The 27,917-nt window shown below is 40.2% G+C and overlaps 1 protein-coding gene across 2 annotated transcripts; it reads right to left on the reverse strand.

The window, feature by feature from the left end:
- PALB2 (partner and localizer of BRCA2) lies at nucleotides 1-27,898 on the reverse strand. Of its 2 annotated transcripts, none has more exons than XM_055340819.1 (13): nucleotides 27,694-27,898; nucleotides 25,117-25,176; nucleotides 24,676-24,778; nucleotides 20,855-22,312; nucleotides 18,188-19,059; nucleotides 17,780-17,851; nucleotides 14,378-14,539; nucleotides 12,859-12,944; nucleotides 11,758-11,919; nucleotides 10,630-10,746; nucleotides 5,171-5,258; nucleotides 2,476-2,624; nucleotides 1-463 (listed from the first exon to the last, which is right to left on the reverse strand). In XM_055340819.1, exons 1-13 carry the CDS (start codon nucleotides 27,739-27,741, stop codon nucleotides 256-258), a joined length of 3,585 nt encoding a protein of 1,194 aa, XP_055196794.1. In that variant the 5' UTR covers nucleotides 27,742-27,898; the 3' UTR covers nucleotides 1-255. The 2 variants fall into 2 exon arrangements, with proteins under 2 accessions (XP_055196794.1, XP_055196795.1); XM_055340820.1 differs by lacking the exon at nucleotides 27,694-27,898 and adding an exon at nucleotides 27,467-27,537.
- Nucleotides 27,899-27,917: the final 19 nt, after the last annotated feature.

A 27,917-nucleotide genomic window follows, 5' to 3' on the forward strand; every position in this document is an offset into this window, starting at 1 on the left:
TAACATCGGAAGCTTTATGTACACCTTTAAAAGCAATTGTGCAGACCTGAGGAATTACAAAAATTGACCTAAAATCATTTCTCCCAAAGTATAAATGAACATTCAAGATCAGTGGTGCCACTATCAGCAGAATAAAAAGATGTGTCTGAATGAATACAAGTAATTAGTTTAAATGTCACCCAGATATCCTTTGCAGCTACAACTCTAAAAAATACTAATTGGTCAAAAAAAAATCCAGAACGCTGTGTTTTCATATCAGTAGCGGTATACAAATATATTTCCATCTTTTTGTCCAGCCAGCAAATGAGAATCTGTACCTGACCATTTAACAAAGGACCAATGCTGGTCAGAGATAGGTGGGAGGAGAGCGGTACAATGACCCAGAAGTAGGTCCCAAATGGCAATTGTTCCAGAAGTCAACACTGCGGCTGCAAAATGATCTTTCACGTCCCCCTCCAGGAACCTAATATCAAGCAGAGAAAAAAAACCCATTCAAATCACAAATTCAAAGAATTTTTTTCGTTAAGCCAAAAATCATGCTCCCAGAGCAACCACAAGAATAAAAATACCTGTAAATATGACACCTATGTTTGCCCCCCCCCAAGGACTGCTGGCAAGTGTGTTGTGGTTTTTGATGCAATCATGTCCAGTCCCTGGCCGCTCACAGGAACTTGCCTTCCACTCTTCCAACTGGCCACACTTGGTCAACGCCGGCATCTTTGCTCTTGCTATTCCCTCTTTAGCACGCCTGGATTTTGCCATCATTCAGGCCTGTCAACCTCTGTAGAAAGGTCAGGCCTAATCTCTTGTCTACAGAAGTGTACATATGCACACTGTTTCCCATCACATTCCCTGTTTCTTTTTCACATGTGAGATTATCCTTTTTTTGATATCGGGGGGGTATCTCTCCTACCAAATGTAAACATCATAGAGCAGAAATCTGGTTATCTTTTTAAGACAGGGGCTCTGCACTAGCTGCTTGGGTCTGAATTCTAACAAAGTAAGAGGTTTGTGACCCTCTGTGACCCCGAAGTTCTTTGGCTTTATCAGTGAAACATGAATTATGAGAGAGTTGATATAAAAAGCTTAGCAGTACTAAATACATAGGAAGGGCTTAATACAGTTTTATTCCTCACTGCCATACCACTAACACTTCGAAGAGTGCCTGGGACACAGTCAACCCTTAGTGAATATTCTGAGTGAACTGGATGACATTTTTTATTCTGAACTCCCACACAACTTTGTGTAGCTGACTCCTAACACATTTTTTGAAACTCTATAATCTTCCCTGATACTCTGTCCCTAGCCCTCCACTGCCAGTAACTCTCCATTCTTTGTGGTCCAAAACACTGCAAGCCTCAGGGCATTTTGTGCACTGAACAGTAGTGTCTAATTTTCTCTTATTTCCATGAGATTAGAAACAATATGACCCTCTACAGAATCAGCACCAGAGAGGTTTCAGGGCTTGCTAAACGAATGGTTTTGAAGAGTGACGAAGGAAATGCTTGATGGAGTGGTTCTTTTTACCCTCAACTGAAGAGAACTAGTGACTATGGTTCTCTCTTCAAATCCAAAGAAACAAGTTCTATATAGAAGCACATATTGCAGATGATAGTTATGAGGTTCCTGTTGAGCTAAGAACAGTTGCAGAAATACCACAGCTGGCTAAGTGCAGAGGGAGAGAGATGGTCTTTTAGAACACTGATCCAGCCAGCTTTGCACAAGACCCAAAGAAACACAGAAACATACATTGTATCTATCAAACTTACTTATCTTTGCATATTGTTAAAGCTAGACTTTGTGGTCTTGATCTACTAGATCTATTTTCAGTCTTTGCTGCTGATTTCAAATGTAAAGAAAGGTAATCTCTAGGAATGACATGTTCAGATGTGGCTAGGTTGGCCTAATGATACCAGCACTGCTTCAGAGCTCTAGAAAGCTTATATAATCCTTGGGATGCCAATAACTGTATCACTGATATATCGATCTTCTCATCAGTCAGTAGGTAAATATCAACTGCTTACATGATGAAGACTCACTCCATTTTCAAAGTAAAAGATACCTTCCTAAATAACTTAAAAATTAAATTTTAATTTAGGTTTAAACTTAAGTTTAAACTTAAACTTAAAACTTTAATTTAGGTTTTATGGAAAGGTCATTTATGTACAGAAAACTAATTGTTTATATTCAAAGTGGGTTTTTTTTCCAAAGTGGGTTTTGTTATGGGAAAAGACAGGGTTTGAATACACTTAAGATACGTATCCTACCCCGTATTGGTGGGGATCAGAATGTGGGGAATCTGGGGTTCGACTCAGATCTACTAAGCTTTACATTTCTTCCTGCTTCTTAACATTCTTATGATCTGCAATATTGCTTGGTTTCCATTCATTTAAGTGACACAGAAATATCTGGGTTTTGTATTTGCACACGTGCCTTCCAAAATGTCATACTCAGTGAACAGCAGCACACACTTGCCTTCCAGCCTGCCCTTGAGGAAGACAGTACAGCATCACCCCCACACTCAGAGTTGTCTTAGGGTTAATCACGATCAGCTGAAACACAGGGCTTCCCAACAGCTCACTCTCTTTGGCACAAGGATGACTCAGAACAACAAACAGGAGCCCCTAATTTAAGAGAAAAATTAATAAACAAATAAATCAGCAAGAGTACGGTGGGGAAAACAAAGGGTTGACAGAAAGACAAAACCAAAGAATTACAAGAATTGACCAACAGTCTCTTGAGTATGCAGGATTTAATCACTAGCTCTTTTTTTTTTTTTTTTTTAAGGCAAAAACTGTTGAGATTATTGCTGAGCTGGACATGTGGCATCTTTAGCACAGGGCTCAGCCAGCCTTGCCAGTGGGAACCTAGTGGACTTCTTAATTTCCTCCACCTTAGATACAACTAATATCTCATGCCAACCATTTGGGAAAATGCTGTCACAGGGAAAGAGGGCATATAAACATGCAGAGGGAGTCCTCAAACTGCAGATATTCATTGGTAAGTTGATTTTTGAAAATTTGGAACACATTTTCCCAGAAAAATAATCTTTTAAGTGGTGACTGGATTTTTAGGCCAGTCTGCAGATAGCCTATTTGCACTTATAGAGTAAGAGTCACCAAAAAAATACACCATCACCTATGCTTGTCTTCATGGGAAACTGTGTTACAGACTTCTCCTGGCTTTAAAATCACATGTTCTAATAATAAAATTATTGTGCGTGGAGACATACATATCACACAGACATACATACCTACGCATATATGATATATATATATGTTACATATTGAAAGTAATCCTCTATGGGGGTAAAATGCGGAAAATTAATTATAGAGCCGTATGGGATTAATGACATTCATGTCTATTTTATACATTTCTAGAATGACTGCATTATTATAATGAGAAGAAATCACTTAGAAACCTGAGTCAAGAAAAGGTTAGATGGCATATATTTAAAAGGGTTGGCAAATTGTGGCCCACAGGCCAAATCTGGCTCAGTGCTTCTCTCTGTCTGATCCATGAGCTAAGAATGGTTTCTAAATTCTGAAATGGTTGAAAAAAAGATAAGAAAAATATTTTGTGATGCATGAAAAAAATCATATGAAATGAAATTCAAGTTCTAGAATGTTTTATTGTCCAAAAAGGTTTACGTGGATCATGGCCACGCCCATGTGTTTTCACTTTATCTATGGCAGACTTTTAGTGCTACAGCAGCAGAGCCAAGCAGTTGCAACAGAGACCATGTGGCCTGCAAACCTGAAGATATTTACCATCTGGTCTTTTTTTTCCCTTTTTAACCATCTGGTCTTTTTTACAGAAAAAGTTTGCGGATTCCTGCACAATAATATTAACTTCTTTCTGAAAGATGGCTTCATGGAGAACCTTTACGTACTATCTCCCACCTTTCTCTGTTAAATGCTTTACTATTAGGTAGGCATTAATGTTGTAATAACAAAGATATAAAGTCATTTCAATGCCTAATTGGTAAATGTAATAATTCCAGAGATGAAATTTTATTTTATGAACCTTTTATTTTAAGGATGAAAAAAGTTGGGCAGCCCTGGTGGCTCAGCGGTTTAGCGCTGCCTTCGGCCCGGGGTGTGATCCCGGAGACCTGGGATCGAGTCCCACATCGAGCTTCCTGCATGGAGCCTGCTTCTCCCTCTGCCTGTATCTCTGCCTCTCTCTCTCTGTGTCTGTCATGAATAAATAAAAATCTTAAAAAAAAAAAAAAGGAAAAAAAAAAGAAAAAAGTTAGCCTTGGGGCACCTGAGTGGCTCAGTTGGTTAAGCCTCTGACTCCTGGTTTTGGCTCAAGTCATGATCTCAGGGTTATGAGATGGAGCCCCATGTCAGGATCTGCCCTCAGTGTGGAGCTGCTTAAGTTTCTTTCTCCCTCTTCCTTTGCTCCCCCCCAACACACCATGCTCTCTCAAATAAATAAATCTTAAAAAAAAAAAAAAAGCCTCAAAGTAAGGTGACAGATTATCTAAGATCACACAGCTTCTGAGTTTGAGTCCACAGATCCTCAGGAAAGGTGCATCTCTGCATTCCAAGCCTGAGGTGGTGTTGTGTACACAGCTGCGGCTGAGGCTGGGAAAGTCAGTTTCCATATAAGCATGGAGCCACCTACTGCCTTTGCTTGTGGCTCGATTGTGGGTACTGAAAAGTTACCCCTGACTCCTAGGCATCTGCCTTCAGCCTGTTCAGATGTCCAAACTAGACCATAAGCCAAGTATACCAACATAATGGCTAAGAAGCTATTTGTTTCTATGTGACAACACTAAAGCCTAAGGGAAAAACATGTCTAGGACCATTTAATCCATCTCTCTAAGGGCATTCAGTCACATCATAAATCATTTACGGCAATGTGGTTGGGAGTCAAGTCTGGTAACAGGCATGATATTTCTTGGTATAAATTCACAGCTAGAAATAAATGTTTGCCTTTAGGTCACAACAGCCAGAAAATTTACTGAGCCATCATATTATACCAATACTTATGTTCATCCACAAATTTCAAGCAAGAATAAATGCTGTAACTCAGTTTGGACAAAAACAGGCAACAGAGAGGTTCTGTTAATTATTTCTTACTAAGCTACTGCTGTTACTCAGTGGGACCATTAGCAACACACAAAATAGACACAAAGCAGTCCAAATAGATGATCACTTACCATTTCGGAATAGGCTTTGAGACAAACTGAAGCTTGGTAGCGATCACCAATGTGCATCTTTTTCAGGAGCTGACCAGTCTTTAAATTCCTTAGATACCAAAAATAAGGAAGCTGACAACATTCTTCTAGCAAACTGGTTTTCACGTAATATTTTCTTATTTATCACAGCATTTTAGGAAGTGACCAAGGGAGAAACTAAGGGATATGGTACCTTAGTTTTGTTTAGTTACAGATTTAGCTAAAAAATAAGGACTACTGGTTAACACTGCCAGTAGTTTAACTTGACAGTTCAGCCTTAGATTCAATCTGCTATATCACTAGGAATAAATCTCTCCAAACTCCATGAGAAGTTTTCACTTACCTCAGTTAACTAGGTATTGAAATCAGGCACACAGTATGGCTCTAGCATTATGATTTTGTTACACTCCTTAGCATTACTGGGCATTTGTGATGTTGGTAACTGCTCTACCTGGGACGCTACTGATGAAAAACCTTCAGTTGGTTTCCCATTACCCACAAGATAGAGTCTATATTCTTTTTCGTGGTATTTATAATCCTCATGAATCCAGTGCTGTGATACTGTATTACTCACTGTTCCCCATTATGCATATTCCTGGCTCTGCACCTTCGCTCAAGCTAGTGTCCAAACACCTTCCCCATTACTGACCAAGTCCCATCCTTGTATCCACCAATGCCCTTCCCTTCCTTATAGCCTTGATTATGTCCTGCTTCCTCCCAGCGGCAGGAGCTCAACTTAGACTCTCTCACTTCTCCCAGTCTGCACCAATCCACAGAAATCTCCTCTCATTCACTTCCCTACAGTACTGTCCATATGCCTCATTTTTTATTTAATATAGACTGTAACGGGGTGTAATGTGTTCATTCGACCAACACTTCGAACATTCTGTGGACCAGGCTCTGGACATAAAAACTGAAGACGGAAAACTAAATGTACATAAGCAAGGTTTTCCTTGCCAGGAACAACAAAGGATTCAGCCCTACAGAGGTCAGTACATGCTCTCTATTTAGTAATTGCTCTTCCCCTCAAGTCCCAAAGTACCCCGTCCGAATTTCTCTCACTCTTTTGTTTAAACTGTAAAGGAATTGTATTGGAATTGTATACTTTGAAAAAAAAAAAAAAAGGAACTGTATACTTTGAATTGTAAAACAATCTCATTTACTTACTAGATTTTAGAGGCCTTGGAATGAGAATTCATATCTACATTTTTCATAGAAAGTGATACATAAGTAGTTACTCAAATACCTATTGAATGATTGAAAGATGGGTGCTCAGTTAGTACAGCTTGACCAAAATTAAGTATTTAGACCTTCAGCAAGAGTTTCAAAAGGGGCCACTTGAACCTTGAGTATAACATGATGCTTTAGAGATTTAATACATCAGAAGTTAAACAGGAACTACTATGTGTAAATATAAAAGTATATAGAGCCCAGAAGGTAAATGATAGCTGTTTTTTAAAAATATTTTATTTATTGGTTTGTTATGTATTTTTTTTGTTATGTATTTTTAAGGATTTTATTTGTTTATGAGAGACACAGACAGAGAGGCAGAGATACAAATGGAGGGAGAAACAGGCTCCCTGCAGGGAGCCCAATGCAGGACTCGATCCCAGGACCCCAGGATCATACCCTGAGTCAAAGGCAGACACTCAACCACTGAGCCATCTAGGTATCCTGATTTATTTATTTGAGAAAGAGGGAGGGAGAGTGAGCGAGCGAGAGAGAGCGCAAGAGCAGGAGCAGAGGGAGAGGGAGAAGCACACTCCCCGATGAGTGTGAAACCTGATGTGGGGCTCGATCCCAGGACCCAGGGATTATGACTTGAGCCAAAGGCAGATGTTTAATTGACTGAGCCACGCAGGCGCCCCCAAAGATAGCTTTTTTGTTTTTTAAAGATTTATTTATTCATGAGAGACACACAGAGAGGCAGAGGCACAGACAGAGGAAGAAGCAGGCTCCCTGCAGGGAGCCTGATGTGGGACTCGATCCCGGATTCCAGAATCATGTCCTGAGCCAAAGGCAGAAGCTCAACCACTGAGCCACCCAGGTTCCCAATGATTGATATATATATCAATAAAATATATATATATTTTATTTTTATTTATTTTTTAAACAACTTTTTATTTATTTTTAAGATTTTATTTATTTTTTAAACAACTTTTTATTTATTTTTAAGATTTTATCAATAAAATATATATATATTTTATTTTTATTTATTTTTTAAACAACTTTTTATTTATTTTTAAGATTTTATTTATTTATTCATAGAGATGCAGAGAGAGAGAGAGAGAGAGGCAGAGACACAGGCAGAGGGAGAAGCAGGCTCCATGCAGAGAGCCTGACGTGGGACTCGATCCAGGGTCTCCAGATCATGCCGTGGGCTGCAGGCGGCGCTAAACCGCTGCACCACCGGGCCTGCCCTATATATATTTTTTTTTTAATTTTTTTTTTTAAGATTTTATTTATTCATAGAGACACACACAGAGAGAGAGGCAGAGACACAGGCAGAGGGAGAAGCAGGCTCCATGCAGAGAGCCTGACGCGGGACTCGATCCCGGGTCTCCAGGATCACGCCCCGGGCTGCAGGCGGCGCTAAACCGCTGCGCCACCAGGGCTGCCCATATTTTTTTAAAAGATTTATTTATTTACGAGAGAGGGAGAGAGGGAGAGAGGGAGAGGGGGAAAGGGAGAGAGAGAGAGAGAGAGAGAGAGAGAGAGAGAGAGAGAGAGAGAGAGGCGCAGAGACACAGAGGGAGAAGCAGGCTCCACATCGGGAGCCCGACGCGGGACTCGATCCCGGGACTCCAGGATCGCACCCTGGGCCAAAGGCAGGCGCTAAACCGCTAAGGCACCCAGGGATCCCCATGATAGCTTTTTTTTTAAATAAAGGTTTTATTTATTACTCATGAGAGACACAAAGAAAGAGAGAGGCAGAGACACAGATAGAGGGAGAAGCAGGCTCCATGCAAGGAGCATGATGTGGGACTCCATCCCAGGTCTCCAGGATCACGCCATGGACTGAAGGTGGCGCTAAACCGCTGAGCCACCTGGGCTGCCCTCAATGATAGCTTTTGATAGACAATATGATCTAGACATCTTTAAATACCCTAAAAAAGGTGTTAAGGCAGGCTCTGGGAATAGATAGAAGATATGTACCTATCTTCAAAGACTTCCATAAGACAAAATAGCCTATACTAAGTTAGAAATAAGGCCAATATTTAAAAACTTTAAAAAAAAAAAAATAAGGGCAATACGAATTCAGAGGGGAAATGTCAATGAAGGCTGAGGTATTACAACAGAGCTTAGGGTAACTATGGGGCTGTAGATACTCCTTAAGCTTAAACTTAGAAGCTAAGTGGAGAGGTCCCTCCTCAATTTCCAATTCTGTTGTGATCCATTTATAAAATGCCAAAACGTTACTGTTTAAAAAAAGGGCAAACTAAAGGATGGGAAGAAAACTGGGAGCTAAGGAATATGGACTAGTTGAAGAGAAATTTTTTTTCTTAAGAGAAATTTTTATACCAAAGCACTGGGGAAAAGGGAGCTGAAGAAATTAAACAAATATGGCCTTCCCTGAAGGTTTTGTTTCTTGGGGAGAGAGGACTGGGAGAAAAATGTTATATTATATTATAATACAATGTAACGTAATTATCTTACATTATACAGTAATAGTATAATAGAAGTTCTGGAGGTAGGATATTGATTAATGGCAAGGAGACCAATTACTAGATTACATAGTCTGGGAACCAAATAATGAAGGACTGGACTGTCGAAACACCAAAAAGAATAGAAAAGACAACTTTGTAAAGAATATTGTCCTCAAATAAGACCTCCATGCATAAATACTAAGCAAAGTGCCAGAAGTAGAAACTTGCTGCTCTGGACAGAGGGCCATCTGAAAATAGGGTTTCCTGGCAGACTGGAACATGGTCAAATTTCAGAAGCTCCCTGGTGGGGAGGGGACAAAGATTCTCTCAAGGACCATGCTTCCTTAGTTTATTCCTAAAGGCTTAGGGTTGGACAGGACAGAAGAGGAAGGGTAGCAGGGATATTAATATCACAACTTGTCTTACCAAGACCTATCCTGGCCCTAAGGAAGCAGTTAAAGGAGAGGACTTGGGAGGAAAAAAAAAAAATCAACTATTCTCTTAATACAATTAACCTGGGATCCTGGGTGGCTCAGCGGTTTGACGCCTGCCTTCGGCCCAGGGCATTGTCCTGGAGTCCCGGGATCGAGTCCCACATGGGGCTCCCTGCGTGCAGCCTGCTTTTCTCTCTGCCTCTCTCTCTCTGTGTCTCTCATGAATAAAAATGATCTTAAAAAAAAAATACAATTAACCTTGAAAATGCCTTTGGCCAGGTATGGTTCTCCCTGGGTCTGGAAAGAAAGGTGGCTAAGGACTCCTTGAATCTGGTCTTCTATTATAAATTCATTCATTTGGGGGCACCTGGGCGGCTCATGGTTGAGCGTCTTTTGGCTCAGGTCGTGATCCCGGGGTCCTGAGATGGAGTCCTATATCAGACTCCCTACAGGGAGCCTGCTTCTCCCTCTGCCTAGGTCTCTGCCTCTCTCTGTGTGTCTCTCATTAATAAATAAATAAAACTTTAAAAATAAATAAATTCATTAATTTGGTTCCTCTAAACACATATATTTTATAATTCTGGATCATATTCTAGGCATTATTAATGACACATCACATACACTCTGGATTCTGTTAGATTCCTTGGGAAAATACTGATTGTTTTCCCCTAGTAAACAGTTAATTTGGCTCAATTAAAATTCCAAAATGCTGAAAACCCAATTCATTATTTTTTGCCTTACCTGAGCTGCTTTGAGTCTGCTCTGTGCACATGTAGTTTAAAGGCTAGCCAGATGATTAGGCAAAGATTTTGAGGCTCATCCTCTGGCTCTCTCTTTTTGGGGGATTTCTGGATCTCTTGCGCACTTTCTAGCTGCCTCACTCTGAACTCTCCTTTGGTTTTTTAAGCCAGTAAACAGAAGGTTTTTTATCAGGCTTTTAGTCCCCCAGTGCACAGACTAGGGCTCGCCCCTCTAACTAAAGGCCATAGGAACAGGAAAACTGTCCACTGATATTTCCTGTTGAATGTTCTCCAGGATGTTCTTTTTCTTGCTCCTCAGTGCCCATAGATAGTTGTTTTTTTTACTTTGTCCAGAGTTTATTGTTATGTGAGATAAGAGAATTGATCTGATGGAAGCCATTAACCAGAAGCAGAAAAAATTGTACATTTTTGACAAGACTAAAGTTTCCTTTATTTTAAAATAGTCTACTCACACTGATCTTAAAAGTCAGTTGCTTAACTGACTGAGCCATCCAGGTACCCCCAGTCATATTTACAGTCTCTTATCTAGTCTTAACAACTCTGTGAAATTAGAGTTATATTACAGATGAGGAAATGGAGGGCCTTGAGAGAAAGCTTACCAAATAACAATGTTGTTCATTATAGTAGTACCAAGCAGAGCTTCCTGCATCCCTTGGACCTCAGCAAAAGTTAATACAGTCTCTTCAGGGGGCATCAAAAATTGTTTTTCTTTGCTTCTGCATTTAAAACGGTATTAAAAATCAGCATTTTGTACCAGCACATTTTCTAAGCAGCCCTTGCCTTGTACATATTATTGAACTATGCATAATATACACTAATCTAATACCAGAAAAAATTTCAACTAGAAAATGTGTATTCTAAATTTTCTCCAATGAACATATATTACTCTCGTATTACCTACCTGGATATATTTGCAAGCACCTCAAATTCATCATATTCAAAATTAAAATTGCCAGTTCTCTCTTTAAATCTTGTTTCTTTCTGCATTTCTATCTCAGCGAATTTTACCACTGTCTACCCAGGTGAGAAACGCAGAAACTTGGACATTACCCTTGTCTCCTTCCTCTCTACCTGTTCAATCACCAAGCCCTAACGATTTTAGTCTCCTCTTTCTCAAATCTGTCTGCTTCTCCCCATCTCCACTAATACTTTGCTAATTCAAGCAGGCAATTATATGTCTCTTGCCTAGATTACTACAACGGATCATGAGTAAGTAAGACAAACTAGGCCCATGCCCTCTGTTATTAAAAGAGACAGATAATCATAATAAAGGGTAACAAGTATAATATAATAGAAATAGAAGATGTTAGGAGTTCCGTTTTCAACATGGTATTTTGAAATACCCACTAGATGTCTAATAAATAGACATGCAGGTCTAGAGGCTGAGAAAGAGCTCAGAGCTAGACATAATACATTCACAATGTCAGCATCTAGATGTTAACTGAAATAATTAACCAAGTGCAGAATAAGAAAAGTCTGGTATCCTGAGATACCATACTTGTGATATGTAAAAGGTACACAGAGATTTCTAAACAGACTGAAGAACTATGTTTGCTGAGCCTGTCCACTCCACTAGCTTCCTTGCTGGTACACGTCAAGCTTCCTAGTGTTGGGGCAGAACCTGCTATATAACACCTAAAGTCCAGAAAAACAAGAAGCTAGTGATCGGACTTTTTCTGAAAGCCTGTGATAAAAGCATTCTTAATGATTAAAATCAACCGTCTTACCCTCCATCTTCTGCAAAAGTCATGATTTCTACTTGTTGGTCACAAAGGGTCCCACTGCTACTGACTAGCCTCCTCTCTGTCAGGCCAAGCACAGCTTTTATATTTCCAGAACTCAGTAGTACTTGCTTTTCACGTTTACCATCAGAGGAGCAAAGTAATGACCTAAACCAAGTATAAGGGAAAATGTGGAGAAATCAGGAGTAAGCCTTTTCATATGAAAGGACTGAGTTCCTATTTATTTATTTATAGAGTGGGGAGAGGCAAAAGGAGAGGAAGAGAGAATTTTAACAGAATCCACACTGGGTGTGGAGCTCAGTCTCATGACCCTAAGATCATGACCTGATCTGAAATCAAGAGTCAGAGCTGGGACGCCTGGGTGGCTCAGAGGTTGAGCGTCTGCCTTCAGCCCAGGGTGTGATCCTGGAGTCCAGGGATTGAGAACCACATTGGGCTCCCTGCATGGAGCCTGCTTCTCCCTCTGCCTGTGTCTCTGCCTCTCTTTCTCTGTGTCTTTCATGAATAAACAAATAAAATCTTCAAAAAAAAAAAAAAGTCAATCGACTTGGGCCATCCAAATGCCCCTAAAGTTCCAACTGTATTTATTTATCTATTTATTGATTGATTTTATTTATTTATTCATGAGAAACAGAGAGAGCGGCAGAGACACAGGCAGAGAGAGAAGCAGGCTCCATGCAGGGAGCCTGACGTGGGACTTGATCCCAGGACCCTGGGATCATGCCTTGAGCCAAAGGCAGATGCTCAACCGCTGAGCCACCCAGGCTCCCTGAAGTTCCAATTTTAAATGGAAACTTTAGTAAGGGATATTATTCAATTGATAGGGTTTTTCAAAACCTCTCTTGGATCTAAACTTAGATTTTTTTGTTTTAAGATTTTATTTTAAGTAATCTCTACACCAAAAGTAGGGTTTGAACTCACAACTCCAAGATCAAAAGTCACATACTCTACTGACTGAGCCAGCCCAGCGCCCCTAAATTTAGATTCTTTTAAGATTCAAGCCTACTTTACAACTTGCACTCAAAACAAGTTTGACAGAGACAAAGACAAAGGGAAAGAAAAAACTACTTTTTGAGAACCACATACCTGATTTCTCTGATCTCCAAATTTCCCAAAGCCACACACACGAGATTACAAACATCGGGCACTGGAACTATCTGTAATACTGGAACCTAAATAAAACCAAAAGAGCCAAAAATTATATTTGGTTGTTTCATTTTTAATTAATTTAAATTTTCCAAAATTTGTCACATCCTCTCTTATTTTCACTGTACCAGGGTAGTTTCAAATATTGGACAAATATGAGAAAGTTCAGCATCCTCTTTTTATAAGGTAAATCAAGTCATATGCAAAACTATGTGTATCACAGCATTTATTTAATATGATCTACACCTCTAACAATAAAGGAATATTTAAATGAATCCTGCCATGTGGAAAAATGGAACACTTTACCATTTAAAGCCATTTAAAATGTTTCTTCAAAAAGTAAGTTTATTCACATATATAAGTATCTGTTTAGCACCACTATGCAAATCACAGTGCTAGAAGTTGTGGATACACTGGAAAACAATGAAATTTACTGAGTAGATCATAAACATTCTCATAAAAAAAAAAAAAAGGAACTATGTGAGCTAATGCATTTGTTATTATTATTTTATTTTAGATTAAAAAAAAAAGATTTTATTTATTTATTCATGAGAGACACAGAGAGAGAGGCAGAGACACAGGCAGAGGGAGAAGTAGGCTCCATGCAGGGAGCCCGATGCGGGACTCGATCCTGGGACTCCAGGATCGGGCCCTGGGCCAAAGGCAGGCGCCAAACCGCTGAGCCAACCAGGCGTCCCTTTATTTTAATTTTTTTGAGAGACAGAAGGAGAGGGAGAGAGTGAGAGAGCAAGAGAGCACCCGCATGTATGGTGGAGAGGGGCAGAGGGAGAGGGAAAGAGAATCCAAGCAGACTTGCATTGAGTGTGGACCTGAGATCACGACCTGGGCCCAAACCAAGAGTTGGATGCTTGTACACCTTAAGCAGATTACAATTTTCCCAGTCATTTTTCCATAAAGGTGGAAAAATAAAATTCAAAATAAAGAAGTATGGATATGTAGAAACATGGAAAAATGTTCATGTGTTAAGTGAGAAAAAAGCAAATTTAAAAGTGTTAGGCACACCAGGACAGAGAGTATGTAAACTATGAATGAAGATGGACAAGGACTAGAAGAAAATACATATAGAAAAGAAGCAGGAGTAATGCTTTGGTGAGGGTGTAAGGAACACAGGTTTCAGCAAACTTAGGAGTCAGAAAAGACACAAAATTCCAATCTCTAATACATCTAGCATAAAAATCTGTTTCTCAAAAATCGAGTGATTTTTAAAAAATTTTTAAATAAAACACAATGTTCATTATAGTCTTGATAGTGGGTAGGTATATGGGTACTCACTGTACAGCTTTTCTCTAGGTTTGAAAATTTTCATAATGATATGGTAGGAAAAAGGACTCATCTCTGTTCTTACATGGTCATGGGTCTCATTCTTGGTAAGCTGCCCAGCGACATTACCATGTAAATGTTTGCAAAAACTGCTCCCAGCTCTAAGATTCTGACTTACCTCTGTAAAGTGCCAGGAATAAAGTTTTTCCCACTGCAAAGTATTGAGAGGTTTCCAAAGAGAAACTACATATTCACAGGCAGTTATGATACATGGCTCTTTGAAACCTGCTATTTCCCACCACATGGCACTCACATCCACTGAACAGGAACCAGAAGGATTCTGAAATAAATAGCAACAGCAGTTATGTTAAAGCCGTACTTGGGATCTGTTTCATGAAAAGAATATGTATTAAAACTGCTGGGTTATTAGGATTAAATGAAATACCAAGTAAGTGTAATGAAATGTAATTAAAGTTTTTTTTTTTTTTTAAAGATTTATTCATGAGAGACAGAGAGAGGGAGAGGCAGAAACACAGGCAGAGGGAGAAGCAGGCTCCATGCAGGGAGCCTGACATGGGACCTGATCCCGGGACTCCAGGATCACGCACTGGGCCGAAGGCAGGCACCAAACCGCTGAGCAACCAAGGGATCCCCCTAATTAAAGTTTTTTATAGGTCAAAAGAAAGAGCGGGGCACCTGGCTGGCTTAGTTGGTAGAGCATGTGACCCTTAATCTTGGGGTTGTAAATTCAAGCCCCATGCTGTAGAGATTACTCATAAATAAAATCTTAAAAAAAAGAAAAAAAAAAAGAAAAGAAAAAGAAAAATTAAAGAAAAGAAAAAAGAAAGAGGTTTGTGGGTCTCAAGTAACTAAAAAAATCTGCCCTCTCCACACTTATATCATAAAAGATCTAAAAATGTATAGCTCCAGAGTGGAAGAGATTCAGATTTAATCACAAAATGCAGCCCATAAGAACCTGCCCATCTGGAAACGAAACACCCTGATGATTTAAAGAGGGAATAAAACTGAAACAACATATTACAGTTGACCCCTGAACAACCTGGGGGTTAGGTGCACTGACTTCCCACACAAAGTCTGCATGTAACTTTTGACTTTTCCAAAACTTAACTACTAATAGCCTACTACTGACAGGAAGCCTTACTGATAACATAAACAACACATACTTGATATGTTATATTATGTACTATATGGAATAAAGTATAGAGAAAAGAAAATACTATTAAGAAAGTCATAAGGGAAAGAATATACATTTACAATTCTGTACTGTGTTTACTGGAAAAAAAAAAAAGCCTGCGTGTTAAATGAGCCTGTGCAGTTCAAACCTGTGTTGTTCAAGAGTCAACTGTACTTACAAATAAACAAGGAGAGCACTATGTATCCGAACTCACAGGGCATAGCCAAAGTAGTATGTCCAAAAGAAATTTATAATCATAAAGGCATTGATCAAAAAACAAGAAAAATTAAAGGAAAAAAACAGATTCAAGAGGTTAGTAAAAGAACAAACAAGTAATAAGCACAATGAAAAACAGAAGGAATTATTAAGGGCAAAACCAGAAATAAGTCAAATAGGAAACCAAAAAACCTAATTAACAATCAATACAACCAAAAACTAGGGTTTTTTTGGGAAGACCAAAGGAATGGTAAATCTCTTAAGTTTGATAGAGGAAAAAAATACTTGAGAAAATGGGGACTAGAGATAGAGCATATGTAAGTGAATACAAACAGACCAAGAAAAAAAAAACTATTAGAATAATAAATAACTTTTTAGCTACAAGTTAGAAAAATACAAATGAAATGGTTGATTCTTTAAGAAATGTTCTTAAAAGTGATTCAAGAATAGCTTTGGAATGACTGTTACTATATATCTTTATACAAAAGGAATCTGGGGCTCACAGGGTAAATAATTTGCCCAAGATCACGTAGCCTAGTAGCCAGTAGTCGGCAGAAACAGTTTATGTGGGTTTCAAGCTCTTTCTTTTGAAGAAGACCAGATGTCCCCAGCTGGGAGTGTTTTTGCAACCTTTCCCTGGCAGCTATCTAGCCACACCTGGCACATTTTGGGTTGTTATAACCAGGGACAGAGTGCTACTGTCTCTAGTGGGTAGAGGCAGGGCTGCTGCTAAATGTCCTACAATGCACAGTACAGCCCCTGCAACAAGGAATTACCCAGCCCCAGATGTTCAGAGTACTGAGATTGGGAAACCATGTTCTGTACCATGCTATTTCAAGTACCATGAAAACACTTAACTAGGACACAGGTCCAATCCACTTCTTGGGATTTACTGAAATAGCACTAACAATGTTTTAACTGTATTTCTCATAAATATTATATATATATATATATATTATGTATATTAGTATATATACTAATTAGTATATATTATAGTAACTATTAAGTATTATTATATAAGATACCAGTGAGCCACCCACGCATCCCAACCATTCATTATAATCTACAACTATTACCCATTTTCTTGTAAATCATCATAGGTGATCCTTCCAGAAACACTACACCATTTGGATAGGAGGGCCATAAGTGACTTTCTCCCTCTCTGTCAAAATACCTGATTTTTTTTTTTTTTTTTTTTAAAAGATTTGTTTAGGGACACCTGAGTGGCTCAGGTTGAGCATCTGTCTTCAGCTCAGGTCTTGGTCCCAGGGTCCTGGGATTGAGTCCCACATCAGGCTCCCCACAGGGAGCCTGCTTCTCCCTCTGCCTAGGTCTCTGCCTCTCTTTCTGTGTCTCTCATGAAAAAACAGAATCTTTTTTTTTTTATTTATTTATGATAGTCAGAGAGAGAGAGAGAGAGAGAGAGAGGGAGAGAGGCGCAGAGACACAGGCAGAGGGAGAAGCAGGCTCCACGCACCGGGAGCCCGACGTGGGATTCGATCCTGGGTCTCCAGGATTGCGCCCTGGGCCAAAGGCAGGCGCCAAACCGCTGCGCCACCCAGGGATCCCGAAAAAACAGAATCTTAAAAAAGATTGTTTTTAAATGAGGCTCAAATATATATATAAAAAAAAGATTTATTTTTTTATTTATTTGAGAGAAAATTATATTTTTTATATATATAAAAAAAGATTTATTTTTTTATTTATTTGCACACACAACGGTTGCAAGGGCAGGGGGAGCAGAGGGAGAGACAAAGAAGCAGACTCCCTGTTGAGCAGGGAGCTGGATGTGGGATTTGATCCCAGGATCATCCTGAGCTGAAGGCTGATGTTTAACCGACCCACCAAGCCACCCAGGTGCCCCAAAATGCCTGACTTAAATTTAGATACAAAGTTGAGTTACCTAGCTTAAGTTGTTCTTGGCAATACCTTGACATAGAAATTTCTTCCAGAGAAGATCTCAAAATATAAATACAGCTAAATATTGCAAAAAACAAAGAATTTAAATGTTTTCTGAATCTGTTTCACCAAGTTTATTTAACAGTGTTAAATTAAGAATGAGGGGAACGCCTGGGTAGTGTTAAGATCAAATTCTTATCAATTTTCCTAGCAATTCATTAAATTTTTTACATGTAAGACACAAGACACATAATGGAACAGTCTTCTGACCTTTAACTTTGAAACCAATTGGAGGTGGCCTGGGTTTGAGCTTTGACAAGCAGGAAGCTCTGCTACTTCAGTCTGTGGAAATAAAAGTCACACCATTAATCTAGGCTTTATAGATGTCTTCCTGCATTGCTCATTCATCATCATGTCTACTCGATATATGTTACCTTCTCTGATAACAAGAGCAAAGCTCCATGACTGCTTCCTTAACAAGAAAGGGAATCGGATCCCCCATATTTAAAAAATACATTCTTAACTTTAACTTCCCCCAACTGAACTTAACAGGTTATAGTATAGTCTTATCAAAGAGACATGTTAAATTATTCTTACACACTGAGAAGCCAACATGTAAGAAAGTAATACGCTATCTAAATTCACTGAGATATTTCACTCTTTCATAGAAAATCTCACCAGGGAAGCAGAGTGTTCCTGTTCAGTGGACTGTTTCCATGACTCCGGCTGTGGATTTCCACACAGCTGATTGTCTTTGAAAGGGACTGACTCAGTGGGAAGAGGTGGTGCCTGGGGACCAGAATCACAGTCACAGGAAGGCTGTCCTTCTCGACCTGACACAACCAGAGTGCCATCTGGTTTTGACAGGTTGGTCCAACTGTCGAGTTGTTTCTGATCACTGTCTTTTAGTATATGTGCTGCTGAAGTGAGCACATGATCACTGTCTTTTAAGTGAGGAAGTTGGGGTGTAGAGCAAGTTGGTCTGACAGTCTCTGTGCACACTTTTTCACAGAGTGCTTGGGAGCCAAAAGCTGGAGTTGTGCCTAAGATGGGGAAAGTGGGCGAACACATGTCTGCTGTTGGCCTGTTACTGTTCTCGGGGGCACTGGTATTTAAAGGAGTGAAAAGTAATATGGATGAAGAAAGACCCTTCTTCTGAGACCGGCTTGTTAGGCTTGGCATTCTAGGTTGTGCTTTTTCTGGGAGAACCACAATTTCCTCTTCCAAGTCCTTCATTTCAGTATTAATTTGTGTAGGAGTCAATTCTTCCAAAACAATACAGTTTCCCTCCTTAAGATGCTTCTGTGCATACATTTTCGATACAATAGGCTCAACTATTTTTTCTGAATAGGACTTCAGTTTTTCAAGCTTAAGAGGTCCAAAGATTTCATCAGGTAACTGAAAGTCTGTGGTTTTGAGAAAAGATGACAGTCGCTTTAAACTTAGCATCTCATTCTCATGAAATGAAGCCTTGAACACAGAATCCAAAGCTAGATAACCATTCTTTCTGGAAGAAAGGGAGTCTTCTTTTTGACAGTGATCTTTCTTCCCTAAAATAGAAAGGAACAAAGTTAACAACAAAAATCCAATGCCCAGGGACACCTGGGTGGCTCAGCAGTTGAGTGTCTGCCTTTGGCTCAGGGCATGATCTCGCAGTCCCGGGATCAAGTCTCACATTGGGCTCCCTGCATGGAGCCTCTTTCTTCCTCTGCCTATGTCTCTGCCTCTCTCATGAATAAATAAAATCTTAAAAAAAAAAAATCCAATGCCCAACACAGAGTGAGATTTTAAACTCCAATACAGTACAAAACATCCACCACTCTTCCCACCCAGGACTCTGAAACCTCAGTGAATGGTTCAAAAGCCAGCTGGCTAACTAGCAGTTCTCCTTTGGCAGTGCCAAAAACAGTACAGTGCTGACAGCAGTAGCTGGGAGACGGAAGACCAACATCTGGTCCCTCTGGTCCCAGCTCTGCCACTGATCCAGTTACCTTGGGTACATCAGTTCACTTCATTTTCCCTGTTCTCTCATAAGGAACCTGAACTAAGAATCTCTAAAATCCTTCCTGCTCTAAAAAAACTATGGTTCCAGTTATAAAATTCTGATTCCAACAGGTTACCAGAGCAGTTTACAAAATGCTGGTTCTTCTCACTGAAGAAAACTTAAGTCACCTTTTCAAGGAGAGTAATTTATTACTTTTTTTTTTTTTTAAGATTTTATTTATTTATTCATGAGACACACACACACACAGAGGATGAAACACAGAGGGAGGAACAGGCTTGAGTCTGACTTGGGACTCGATCCTGGGTCTCCAGAATCATGCCCTGGGCCAAAGGCAGGTGTGAAATCGCTAAGCCACCTGGGCTGCCCTAATTCATTACTTTTAAAGCAGCTGGTGTTCTATACCATTCAAAATGTAGATCAAGTTGGCCCAACCACCTCCGCAGGCACATTGTCACAGCATGCCTAGAAGCCAAAAGCTGTAGGAGTGCTGAAGATGGGGAGAGTTGCATCCATCAATAAATAAATGAATAAAATGTGGTACATACATACAGCGGAATATTATTCAGCCATAAAACAGGGTACATGCTGCAACATAGATGAATCTCGAAAATAAGGGAAAGCAGCCAGACACAAAAAGTATTAATTCCTTTTATAGAAATATCCAAAACAAGTAAGCCCATAAGATAGAATACATATTGATGGTTGCCAGGGGAGAGCAGGGAAAAGGAAATGGGGAGCGTTAAGGGCATAGAGTTTCCTTCTGGGCTGATGATCATGTTTTGGAACTAGGTAGGGGCCCTGGTGGCACAACACTGAATTTATTATATGCCAGAGAATGGTTCACTTCAGTCAAAAGGTTAATTTTATGTAATGTGAAGGTCATCTCAAGAAAAAAAAATGTTTAATGTAGCAGCAGGTTACTATAATCACAGTGGATTATTTCAAAGTACATTTAAAAAGTTCCCAGTTTATAACTAGATTGCCCTACTTTCTGATTGCTTTGTATTCTTGTTGGCTTAAAGATGACAATAAAAAAGTCATAATGATTATGGTTTAATTTTAGTATATGTGCTGCCAAAGTGAGCACTGATTATGGTTTAATTCATTAAAAGTTAATTAACTATAACTCATAGGCCAAAGCCTATATTCCAATACCATAGAGCAGTCAGCTGCCTTTTTTTTTATAAATAAAGTTTTACTGCCACACATTTATATGTTGTCTGTGGCTACCTTCCCACTATATTTGACTAGTTGTAACAGAGCACAAAGACAATATTTACTATTTGACCCTTTACAGAAAGTTTGCTGATATCTAACACAGAACCAGAGTGTTCTCTTACCCCGAATAATTACTTTTTCATTCTGATCTTTGTGTAAGGTGATTTCTTCCTTGGATCTATTAACACCTGATGTGCTAGGAGTTGGCAAAAGTAGTTCATGATGATCTAATACAGGTGGGCAGATTGACTTTCTTTTTCTTCCGTGTCTTCCACCAGATGGCTCGGTAACTGCTTTCCTGGGAAGGTTATCTTCAGTTGGCCCAGTGGGAGAGTGGACTTCAGTTAAGGACAGATGTTTTTGAGATCTTCTTGAACTTGATTGTTTTGTGCATGTGTCAGAAGTCCTAATTTCACTCTGGTCAGTCTCTTCACTGCAAAGGTTTAAATTTTTAGTTGCGTCTTTACTTTTATTTTTAAACACTTTCTTTCTGACACCCAAATGACTTTGAATTACAGCCTCCAGGGCTACCTTCCTCTGACAATTTGACATGCGCCGTGTTGTTCTAACATAATATTCTGCGGGAAATAGAAGGCCTTCAAGCACTGTGCAAGAATATGTTTGATTTTCTGTAGAAGCAGGAGAGATTACTTCAGGGCTAAGACTCTTAGATTGACTTAAAACCTCATTTTCCTGAAGACTTTCATTTCTACCATCAAGAGTGTTATGGGGAAATTTTAAAGACTCTTCTGTGTGATTCTGTCCTTTTAAGTTTTGGTTTTCATCTGCTAGTAAGTTATCAGAAATGAGCTTATTTGGAGAGCATGAATTATCTGGCTCTAAGTCAGGACTTTGAGGCAGCTGGCCACTTGCACTTATACCTGGGTTATCTTTAGAGACCGTAATTTTTTTCACTTGTGCTTCTAGGTTTACAGGTGAAGCAGGGTTAATGTTTTTTAAACTGTGAGTAATAAGTTCCCAGTCATCTTTAGGAGGCTTATGTTCAAGGTGATGACTGCTACTGCTATTTGATAGAGTAAATGAAGCAAGTGTAGGCACCATGGGGAAATTATTTCCTCTTATGAGTGCATCAACATCTCTTTGTGGTTTGGCAGTTGGTGGAATTAATACACCCCTTACATTAGTTTCCGTCACTGGTGATGGAGAACCAGGAATGTCAGACATAGAACTTGAAAGGTAAGTTCTTTTAGTTACAGGTGTCCTAGGATTTTCTCCATTGTTTTCTTCCTGTTCCTTTAGTCTTTTTCCAGACAGTATGAGTGAATCTGTGTCAAACAAAGAGTCTCTTGCCTGCGAAGTAAATGTTCTTTTCTGCTGCTTTTTTCTTCTCCCTGGCAGCTTACTCTGCCTTTTCTCAACACCAGGGCCACCGACCCAGTAGGGAAAATGTTCTTGGATATCACCTGTTCTTTGTATATGTAATTCTTCCACAGAGCCATGTTCAGGGTTGAAGGACTCAGGCTCAATGTCAAATGTGATAGGTGTCTTTTCTCCAGTTTCTTCATCCAGATGTGTGCTAATTTGCAATGTGTCACAAGGAGATACTTTATTTTTAGATTCTGAGGAAAAGAAATTATATAATTAATATTTTCCTTTTAAATGAAGCAAAAAAATCCAATTGTTTATTTTAAAATATTATATAAAAATACATTTATTTAAGAAAGCCGATATTTCATTCAGACAGATCAAAGTTCAAATTTTTAATATTCTAACACTAATAATTTTAAGTAAATGTAAACAAACAGAATGGTGCTGGAAAAAACGATTTTAAACTAAAAGATTATCTCTTCTTTATTGCAATCATCTTTCCTCTTAGTTGTTCCCCCCAGCTTTACTGAGGTACAACTGACAAATAAAAATTGTATACATCAAAGGTATAAAAAAGATGTTTTCATATGGGTATATGTGAAATACTATGTGAAATACTATCACAATCAAGCTAATTAAAATATCCAACATATTAAAAAAAAAATCCAACATTTCTAGGGCACCTGGGTGGCTCAGTCCATTAAACACCGGACTCTTGATTTTGCCTTGGGTCATGCTCTCACGGTCATGGGCTTGAGCCCCGCATCAGGCTCCATGCTCTGCAGGAGACTGCTTGGGACTCTCTCTCTCTCCCTCCCCCCGTTCCTCCTTCCTGCACTCTCTCTCTCAAATAAATAAATCTTTAAAAAAAATCTATCATTCACATAGTTATGGTTTTGTGTGTGTGTTGGGGAGGATGGGAACACTTAAGATCAGTTCTTCTAGCAAATTTTGAGTATATGATATAGTATTATTAACTAATTGTGTATCAAAGCTGTAGGACTTATTCATTCTGCATAAGTGAAACACGGTACCCTGTGAACAACATCTTCCCATTCTCCCCACCATCTCACCTAATTCTTTATTACATGTCCTTTTTTGGGGGGGTCAAATAATTTTAATACCACCTTTCCATTTTTATAGCCTCCAATTTTATGATTAAAAATTACTTAACATAATTAATGACCATTTTTTTTTTAGAATACTTCCAGCCGGATTTTTTTTTCTCTGTACATATATAAATACTTAATTCTTTAAGAAAAAAACTTCTTACCAATATTTACACAATAAATATAATTTCTAAAAGTTGAAAGGGGAAAGAGCAACTAAATAAATAATTCAACCAAAAGAACAAAAGAACAGTTCATTGCTCACGGAATTGGAGAAAATATTTACAAAGTATGTCACTGATAAGGATCTAATAGCAGAATATATTAAGGACACTTACAACTCAACAATAGAAAGGCAAATAACCTAATTAAAATATTGGCAAAGGACTTGAGTAGGTATTTCTCTGAAGCAGATATACAAATGGCCAATAAGCACGTGAAAAGATGCTCAACATCATTAGTCACTAGGTATGTAAATCCAAGCTATAATTAGATACCACTTTATGTCCACTGGGATGGTTAGCATTTTAAAAATGGAAGATGACAAATATTGGTGAGGATGTGCAGAAACTGGAACCCTTGGGCATCACTGTAGGAATGTAAAATGGTATTGACGTAGCAGAAAACAGTTTGGCAGGTCTTCAAAAACCTAAACAGAGAATCATCATATGACCCAGCAATACTGCTCTCCTAAGTATATACCCTAAAGAACAGAAAACATACATCCCTACACACAGCTGCATTTGAATGTTCATAGCAGCATAATGGCCCAAATTCATAACTAGAAAGTAAAAAAAAAAAAAAAAAGTTCATTAACTGATGAATGGATGGATGATGCATAAATTGTGATACATCTGGGATCCCTGGGTGGCGCAGCAGTTTGGCGCCTGCCTTTGGCCCAGGGCGCGATCCTGGAGACCCGGGATCGAATCCCACGTCGGGCTCCCGGTGCATGGAGCCTGCTTCTCCCTCTGCCTGTGTCTCTGCCTCTCTCTCTCTCTCTCTCTCTCTCTGTGTGTGACTATCATAAATAAATAAAAATTTATAAAAAAAAATTGTGATACATCTAACCAATAGACTAGCATTCAGCTGCACAAAGAAGTGAAGTACTGATGCATGCTTGGATGTAGGTTTGGAGGAACGATTGCTGAAAACATAATGCTAAGTGAAAGAAGTCAATCACAAAAGGTCACATATTGTATGGCTCCATTCCTATGGAATTTCTGGAATAGTTAAATCCACAGAAACAGAAGTAGATTAGTGGTTGCCAGGGGCTAGGGGTATTATGGGTACAGGGCTTCTTTTCAGGGTGCTGAAAATGTTCTGGAATTAGATAATGATGATGGTTGGACCATCTTGTGGGTATACAAAGAACCACTGAATTATGTATACACTTTAAAAAGAGTCGATTGCTTATCATCTTTTGGTTGTGAGAAAAAAATCATAAGCAAATATACCTGGAAAATGAATAATAAAGCAAGCAGAAGTAAATGGGCTAGCTTTACCTGAGTGGTTTAGCTGTGGTGAAGTATCCTGCTGAAGCAAGCAATCATGTTCTTCTGCTGTTTTCTTAATAGAATTCTTAAACTTCTCAGCTCTTTGAGCACGCTAGAGAAAGCAAAAACAGCTCAAGGAACAAATTTAAGAAAAAGGAGGGTTCTTTTTTTAAGGCTTTATTATTATTTTTAAGAATTGTTTATATAGGGACCTCTGTGTGGTTCAGTGTTTGAGCATCTGCCTTCAGCTCAGGGCGTGATCCCTGAGTTACAGGATCAAGTCCCACATCAGGCTTCCTGCTAGGATCCTGCTTCTCCCTCTGCCTAGGTCCCTGCCTCCCTCTCTTTTTCTTTCATAAATAAATAAATAAAATCTTAAAAAACAAAAAGAACTTTTGGTGTATAGTTCATACTATGATACCTCAATTTGAGACAATAAGATTCACTTACCTGAAGGCGGGCCAGTGTCTTGCTGTATTCCCTTTTCAAGAATGCTAATTTTTCCTTCAACTGGAAGAAGAAAAACATCACACAATACTGAGCAGGTAGAAAGGAAGAGTCAGAGAGAAGGGATACATTGCCTATCAGACCCCAGTACACACTGCTTAGCAGGTACCCTCAGCAATAGACAGCGGAGGGAATAGCAGGTGCCCACAATACTTTCAGTTCTCACAAGGCACCAAGTTCTCTAGTACCTCAGCACCTCTACGTAAATGGTTCCTACCACCTGGAGCATTTCCTCCACAACTCATGTAGCTAAGTCCTGATTCTTAAGCCTCAACATAGATTTTTATTTCCCCAGGGTAGACTTCTAGGTCCTTCCTGAAATCCAGGTGAGACATTCCACATCTCCACTGTTCTTCCTTTATCACAATACTTAAACTATGCTGTCTGTTTACTTCCGTTTCCCCCATCTCACTGTGAAATCCCTGAAGGTAGCAGGAGTTGTCATCCTCAGACATTCTTTCAACAAATGAATCTCCTGTCAGTTAATGGTCCAGGTATCTATAGTACCTAGAACAATAACCGATAACCACTATGAGTCAGTTATTGTTTTAGATGCTAGAAACAGAGTTGTCAAGCTTATACACAAGTGAGGGATTCAGAGAATTAACAAGAAAATGAATAAACATATAAGATGATATCACATGATAATCAATACCCAGATCGACAGGGACGTGTGAAAGTGCCTGAGCTACTTTAAGTAGCGTGGCCAAAGAGGCATTTCTGAGGACTACCATTTGAGTGTAGACCTGAAGGAGGAAGGAGCTAGCTTTGGGGAATTCAAAGGAAAAGCAAGGGGCAGCCCAGGTGGATCAGCGGTTTAGTGCTGCCTTTGGCCCAGGGCCTGATCCTGGAGACCCCAGATCAAGTCCCACGTTGGGCTCCTTGCGTGGAGCCTGTGTCTCTGCCTCTTTCTCTCTCTGTCTCTCATGAATAAATAAATAAAATCATTTTTTTTAAAGCAGCAATTTGTTCCAAGATCACATGGTTTATAAATGGCACGATCCAATAGAATCTGTTTTTTTAAATTTTTATTTATTTATGATAGTCACACACACAGAGAGAGAGAGAGAGAGAGAGAGGCAGAGATACAGGCAGAGGGAGAAGCAGGCTCCATGCACCAGGAGCCCGACGTGGGATTCGATCCCGGGTCTCCAGGATTGCGCCCCGGGCCAAAGGCAGGCACTAAATGGCTGCGCCACCCAGGGATCCCAATCTGTGCTCTTAATCTCTATGCTAGTTTGCTTCTCTATGCTTATTTATCTGATTTATCACCACCTTATCAACACCTGAGAATTACCTGGTTGACTTGTAAATAGATCTGTTTCACCTGCTACTGGAAGGTAGATTGGGTAAGTGGACTGATAAACTACTGTGAATGAGGGCAGCCCCGGTGGCTCAGCAGTTTGGCACTGCCTTCAGCCCAGGGCTTAATCCTGGAGACCCAGGATCGAGTCCTACTTCAGGCTCCCTGCATGGAGCCTGCTTCTCCCTCTGCCTGTGTCTCTGCCTCTCTCTGTGTGTCTCTCATGGGTAAATAAATAAAATTAAAACAACAACAACGACAAAAAAACTACTGTGAGTGAAAAGTTTAGCACGATGCCGGGAACAGCCAGCACTGGTACATTCAGGCTAACATCCTCAGCAGGAGCATAGGCGGCAGGGGTAACGACGGCCAGAGCAGCACTGCTGTAGAAGCAAAAGCTGGAAACGCACTAAACGTCTCAGCGGAGTAATGTCCAATGAAAAGATGGCCCTTCCATAATCACCTAACACTCTAGAACTTTATTTTTTTTTAATTTTTATTTATTTATGATAGTGACACAGAGAGGGGGGTGGGCAGAGACACAGGCAGAGGGAGAAGCAGGCTCCATGCACCGGGAGCCCGACGTGGGACTCGATCCCGGGTCTCCAGGATCGCGCCCTGGGCCAGAGGCAGGCGCCAAACCGCTGCGCCACCCAGGGATCCCACACTCTAGAACTTTAAAAGACAAGGCAGGTTAACATGAAGTAACATGGATGAAACATGAAGAAAGAAAACCGAAGTTGCAGAACCATCCAGATCATAATCTTTGTGAACAACAACAAAACACAGACTTTCGGTGGTTTTAGGGGATACAAGCACACCCTTCCAAACCCCCTCGTCCCGCCCACCACGCACACATACACGCGCCAAGAGAGCCACAGCACCAGGCTGTTCAGAGACCTGCTTAAGGGAGTGGGCGGGAGAGCGGGAGAAGCCAGGGCTGCGAGTGCGTCACGGTGGGGAGGACTTCAAAGGGGACTTCGGCTTTACCCGCAACTTTGCACCTCGCATCTATGCATCACTGCTCTAAGACACTCGGTTCTTTAAATGCCTCGCGCGCACAGGCCTCTCCATACTTTCACCCCGGGACCCGCTGCGTCCAAAGGGCGAAGGTCAGAGGTCACGCCACCCGCGGACCGTCGGGGATGCAAAGCCACGCCCCAAACCCGAGGCTAGGAGCCAGTCCCGAGTCAGCCCTTCCCGCACACCCCGGGCACCTTTTCCTTCTCCTCACAGCTGAGGGGCTTCCCAGGAGGCTCCTCCATCGGGCCGGCGGCCGAACGGAAGGAGCAGCCGTCGCCAACCCCCGGGCCTGGGGACGCAGGGAGCCGGGGCCGACCCTGGGCCCCTGGGGCGCCCGGGAAGGAAACGGGGCGCACCCCCGGCGCGCCACCAGCTTGCACATGCGAGCGCCGCGCGCCGTCCCCACCTGGCCAATTGC

Source organism: Nyctereutes procyonoides, unplaced genomic scaffold, assembly GCF_905146905.1.
Source record: "Nyctereutes procyonoides isolate TBG_1078 unplaced genomic scaffold, NYPRO_anot_genome, whole genome shotgun sequence".
Taxonomy (NCBI): domain Eukaryota; kingdom Metazoa; phylum Chordata; class Mammalia; order Carnivora; family Canidae; genus Nyctereutes; species Nyctereutes procyonoides.

Bases quoted from the DNA above. Each gene is read 5' to 3' on its own strand.
- PALB2 (XM_055340819.1), bottom strand. From the start codon at position 27,741: ATGGAGGAGCCTCCTGGGAAGCCCCTCAGCTGTGAGGAGAAGGAAAAG. The intron at 22,313-24,675 runs GTAAAGCTAGCC...TCTTTTCCTCAG, and splicing joins ACCACAGCTAAACCACTCAG to AATCTAAAAATAAAGTATCT. The intron at 10,747-11,757 runs GTAAGACGGTTG...TTTTAAATGCAG, and splicing joins ACTTTTGCAGAAGATGGAGG to AAGCAAAGAAAAACAATTTT.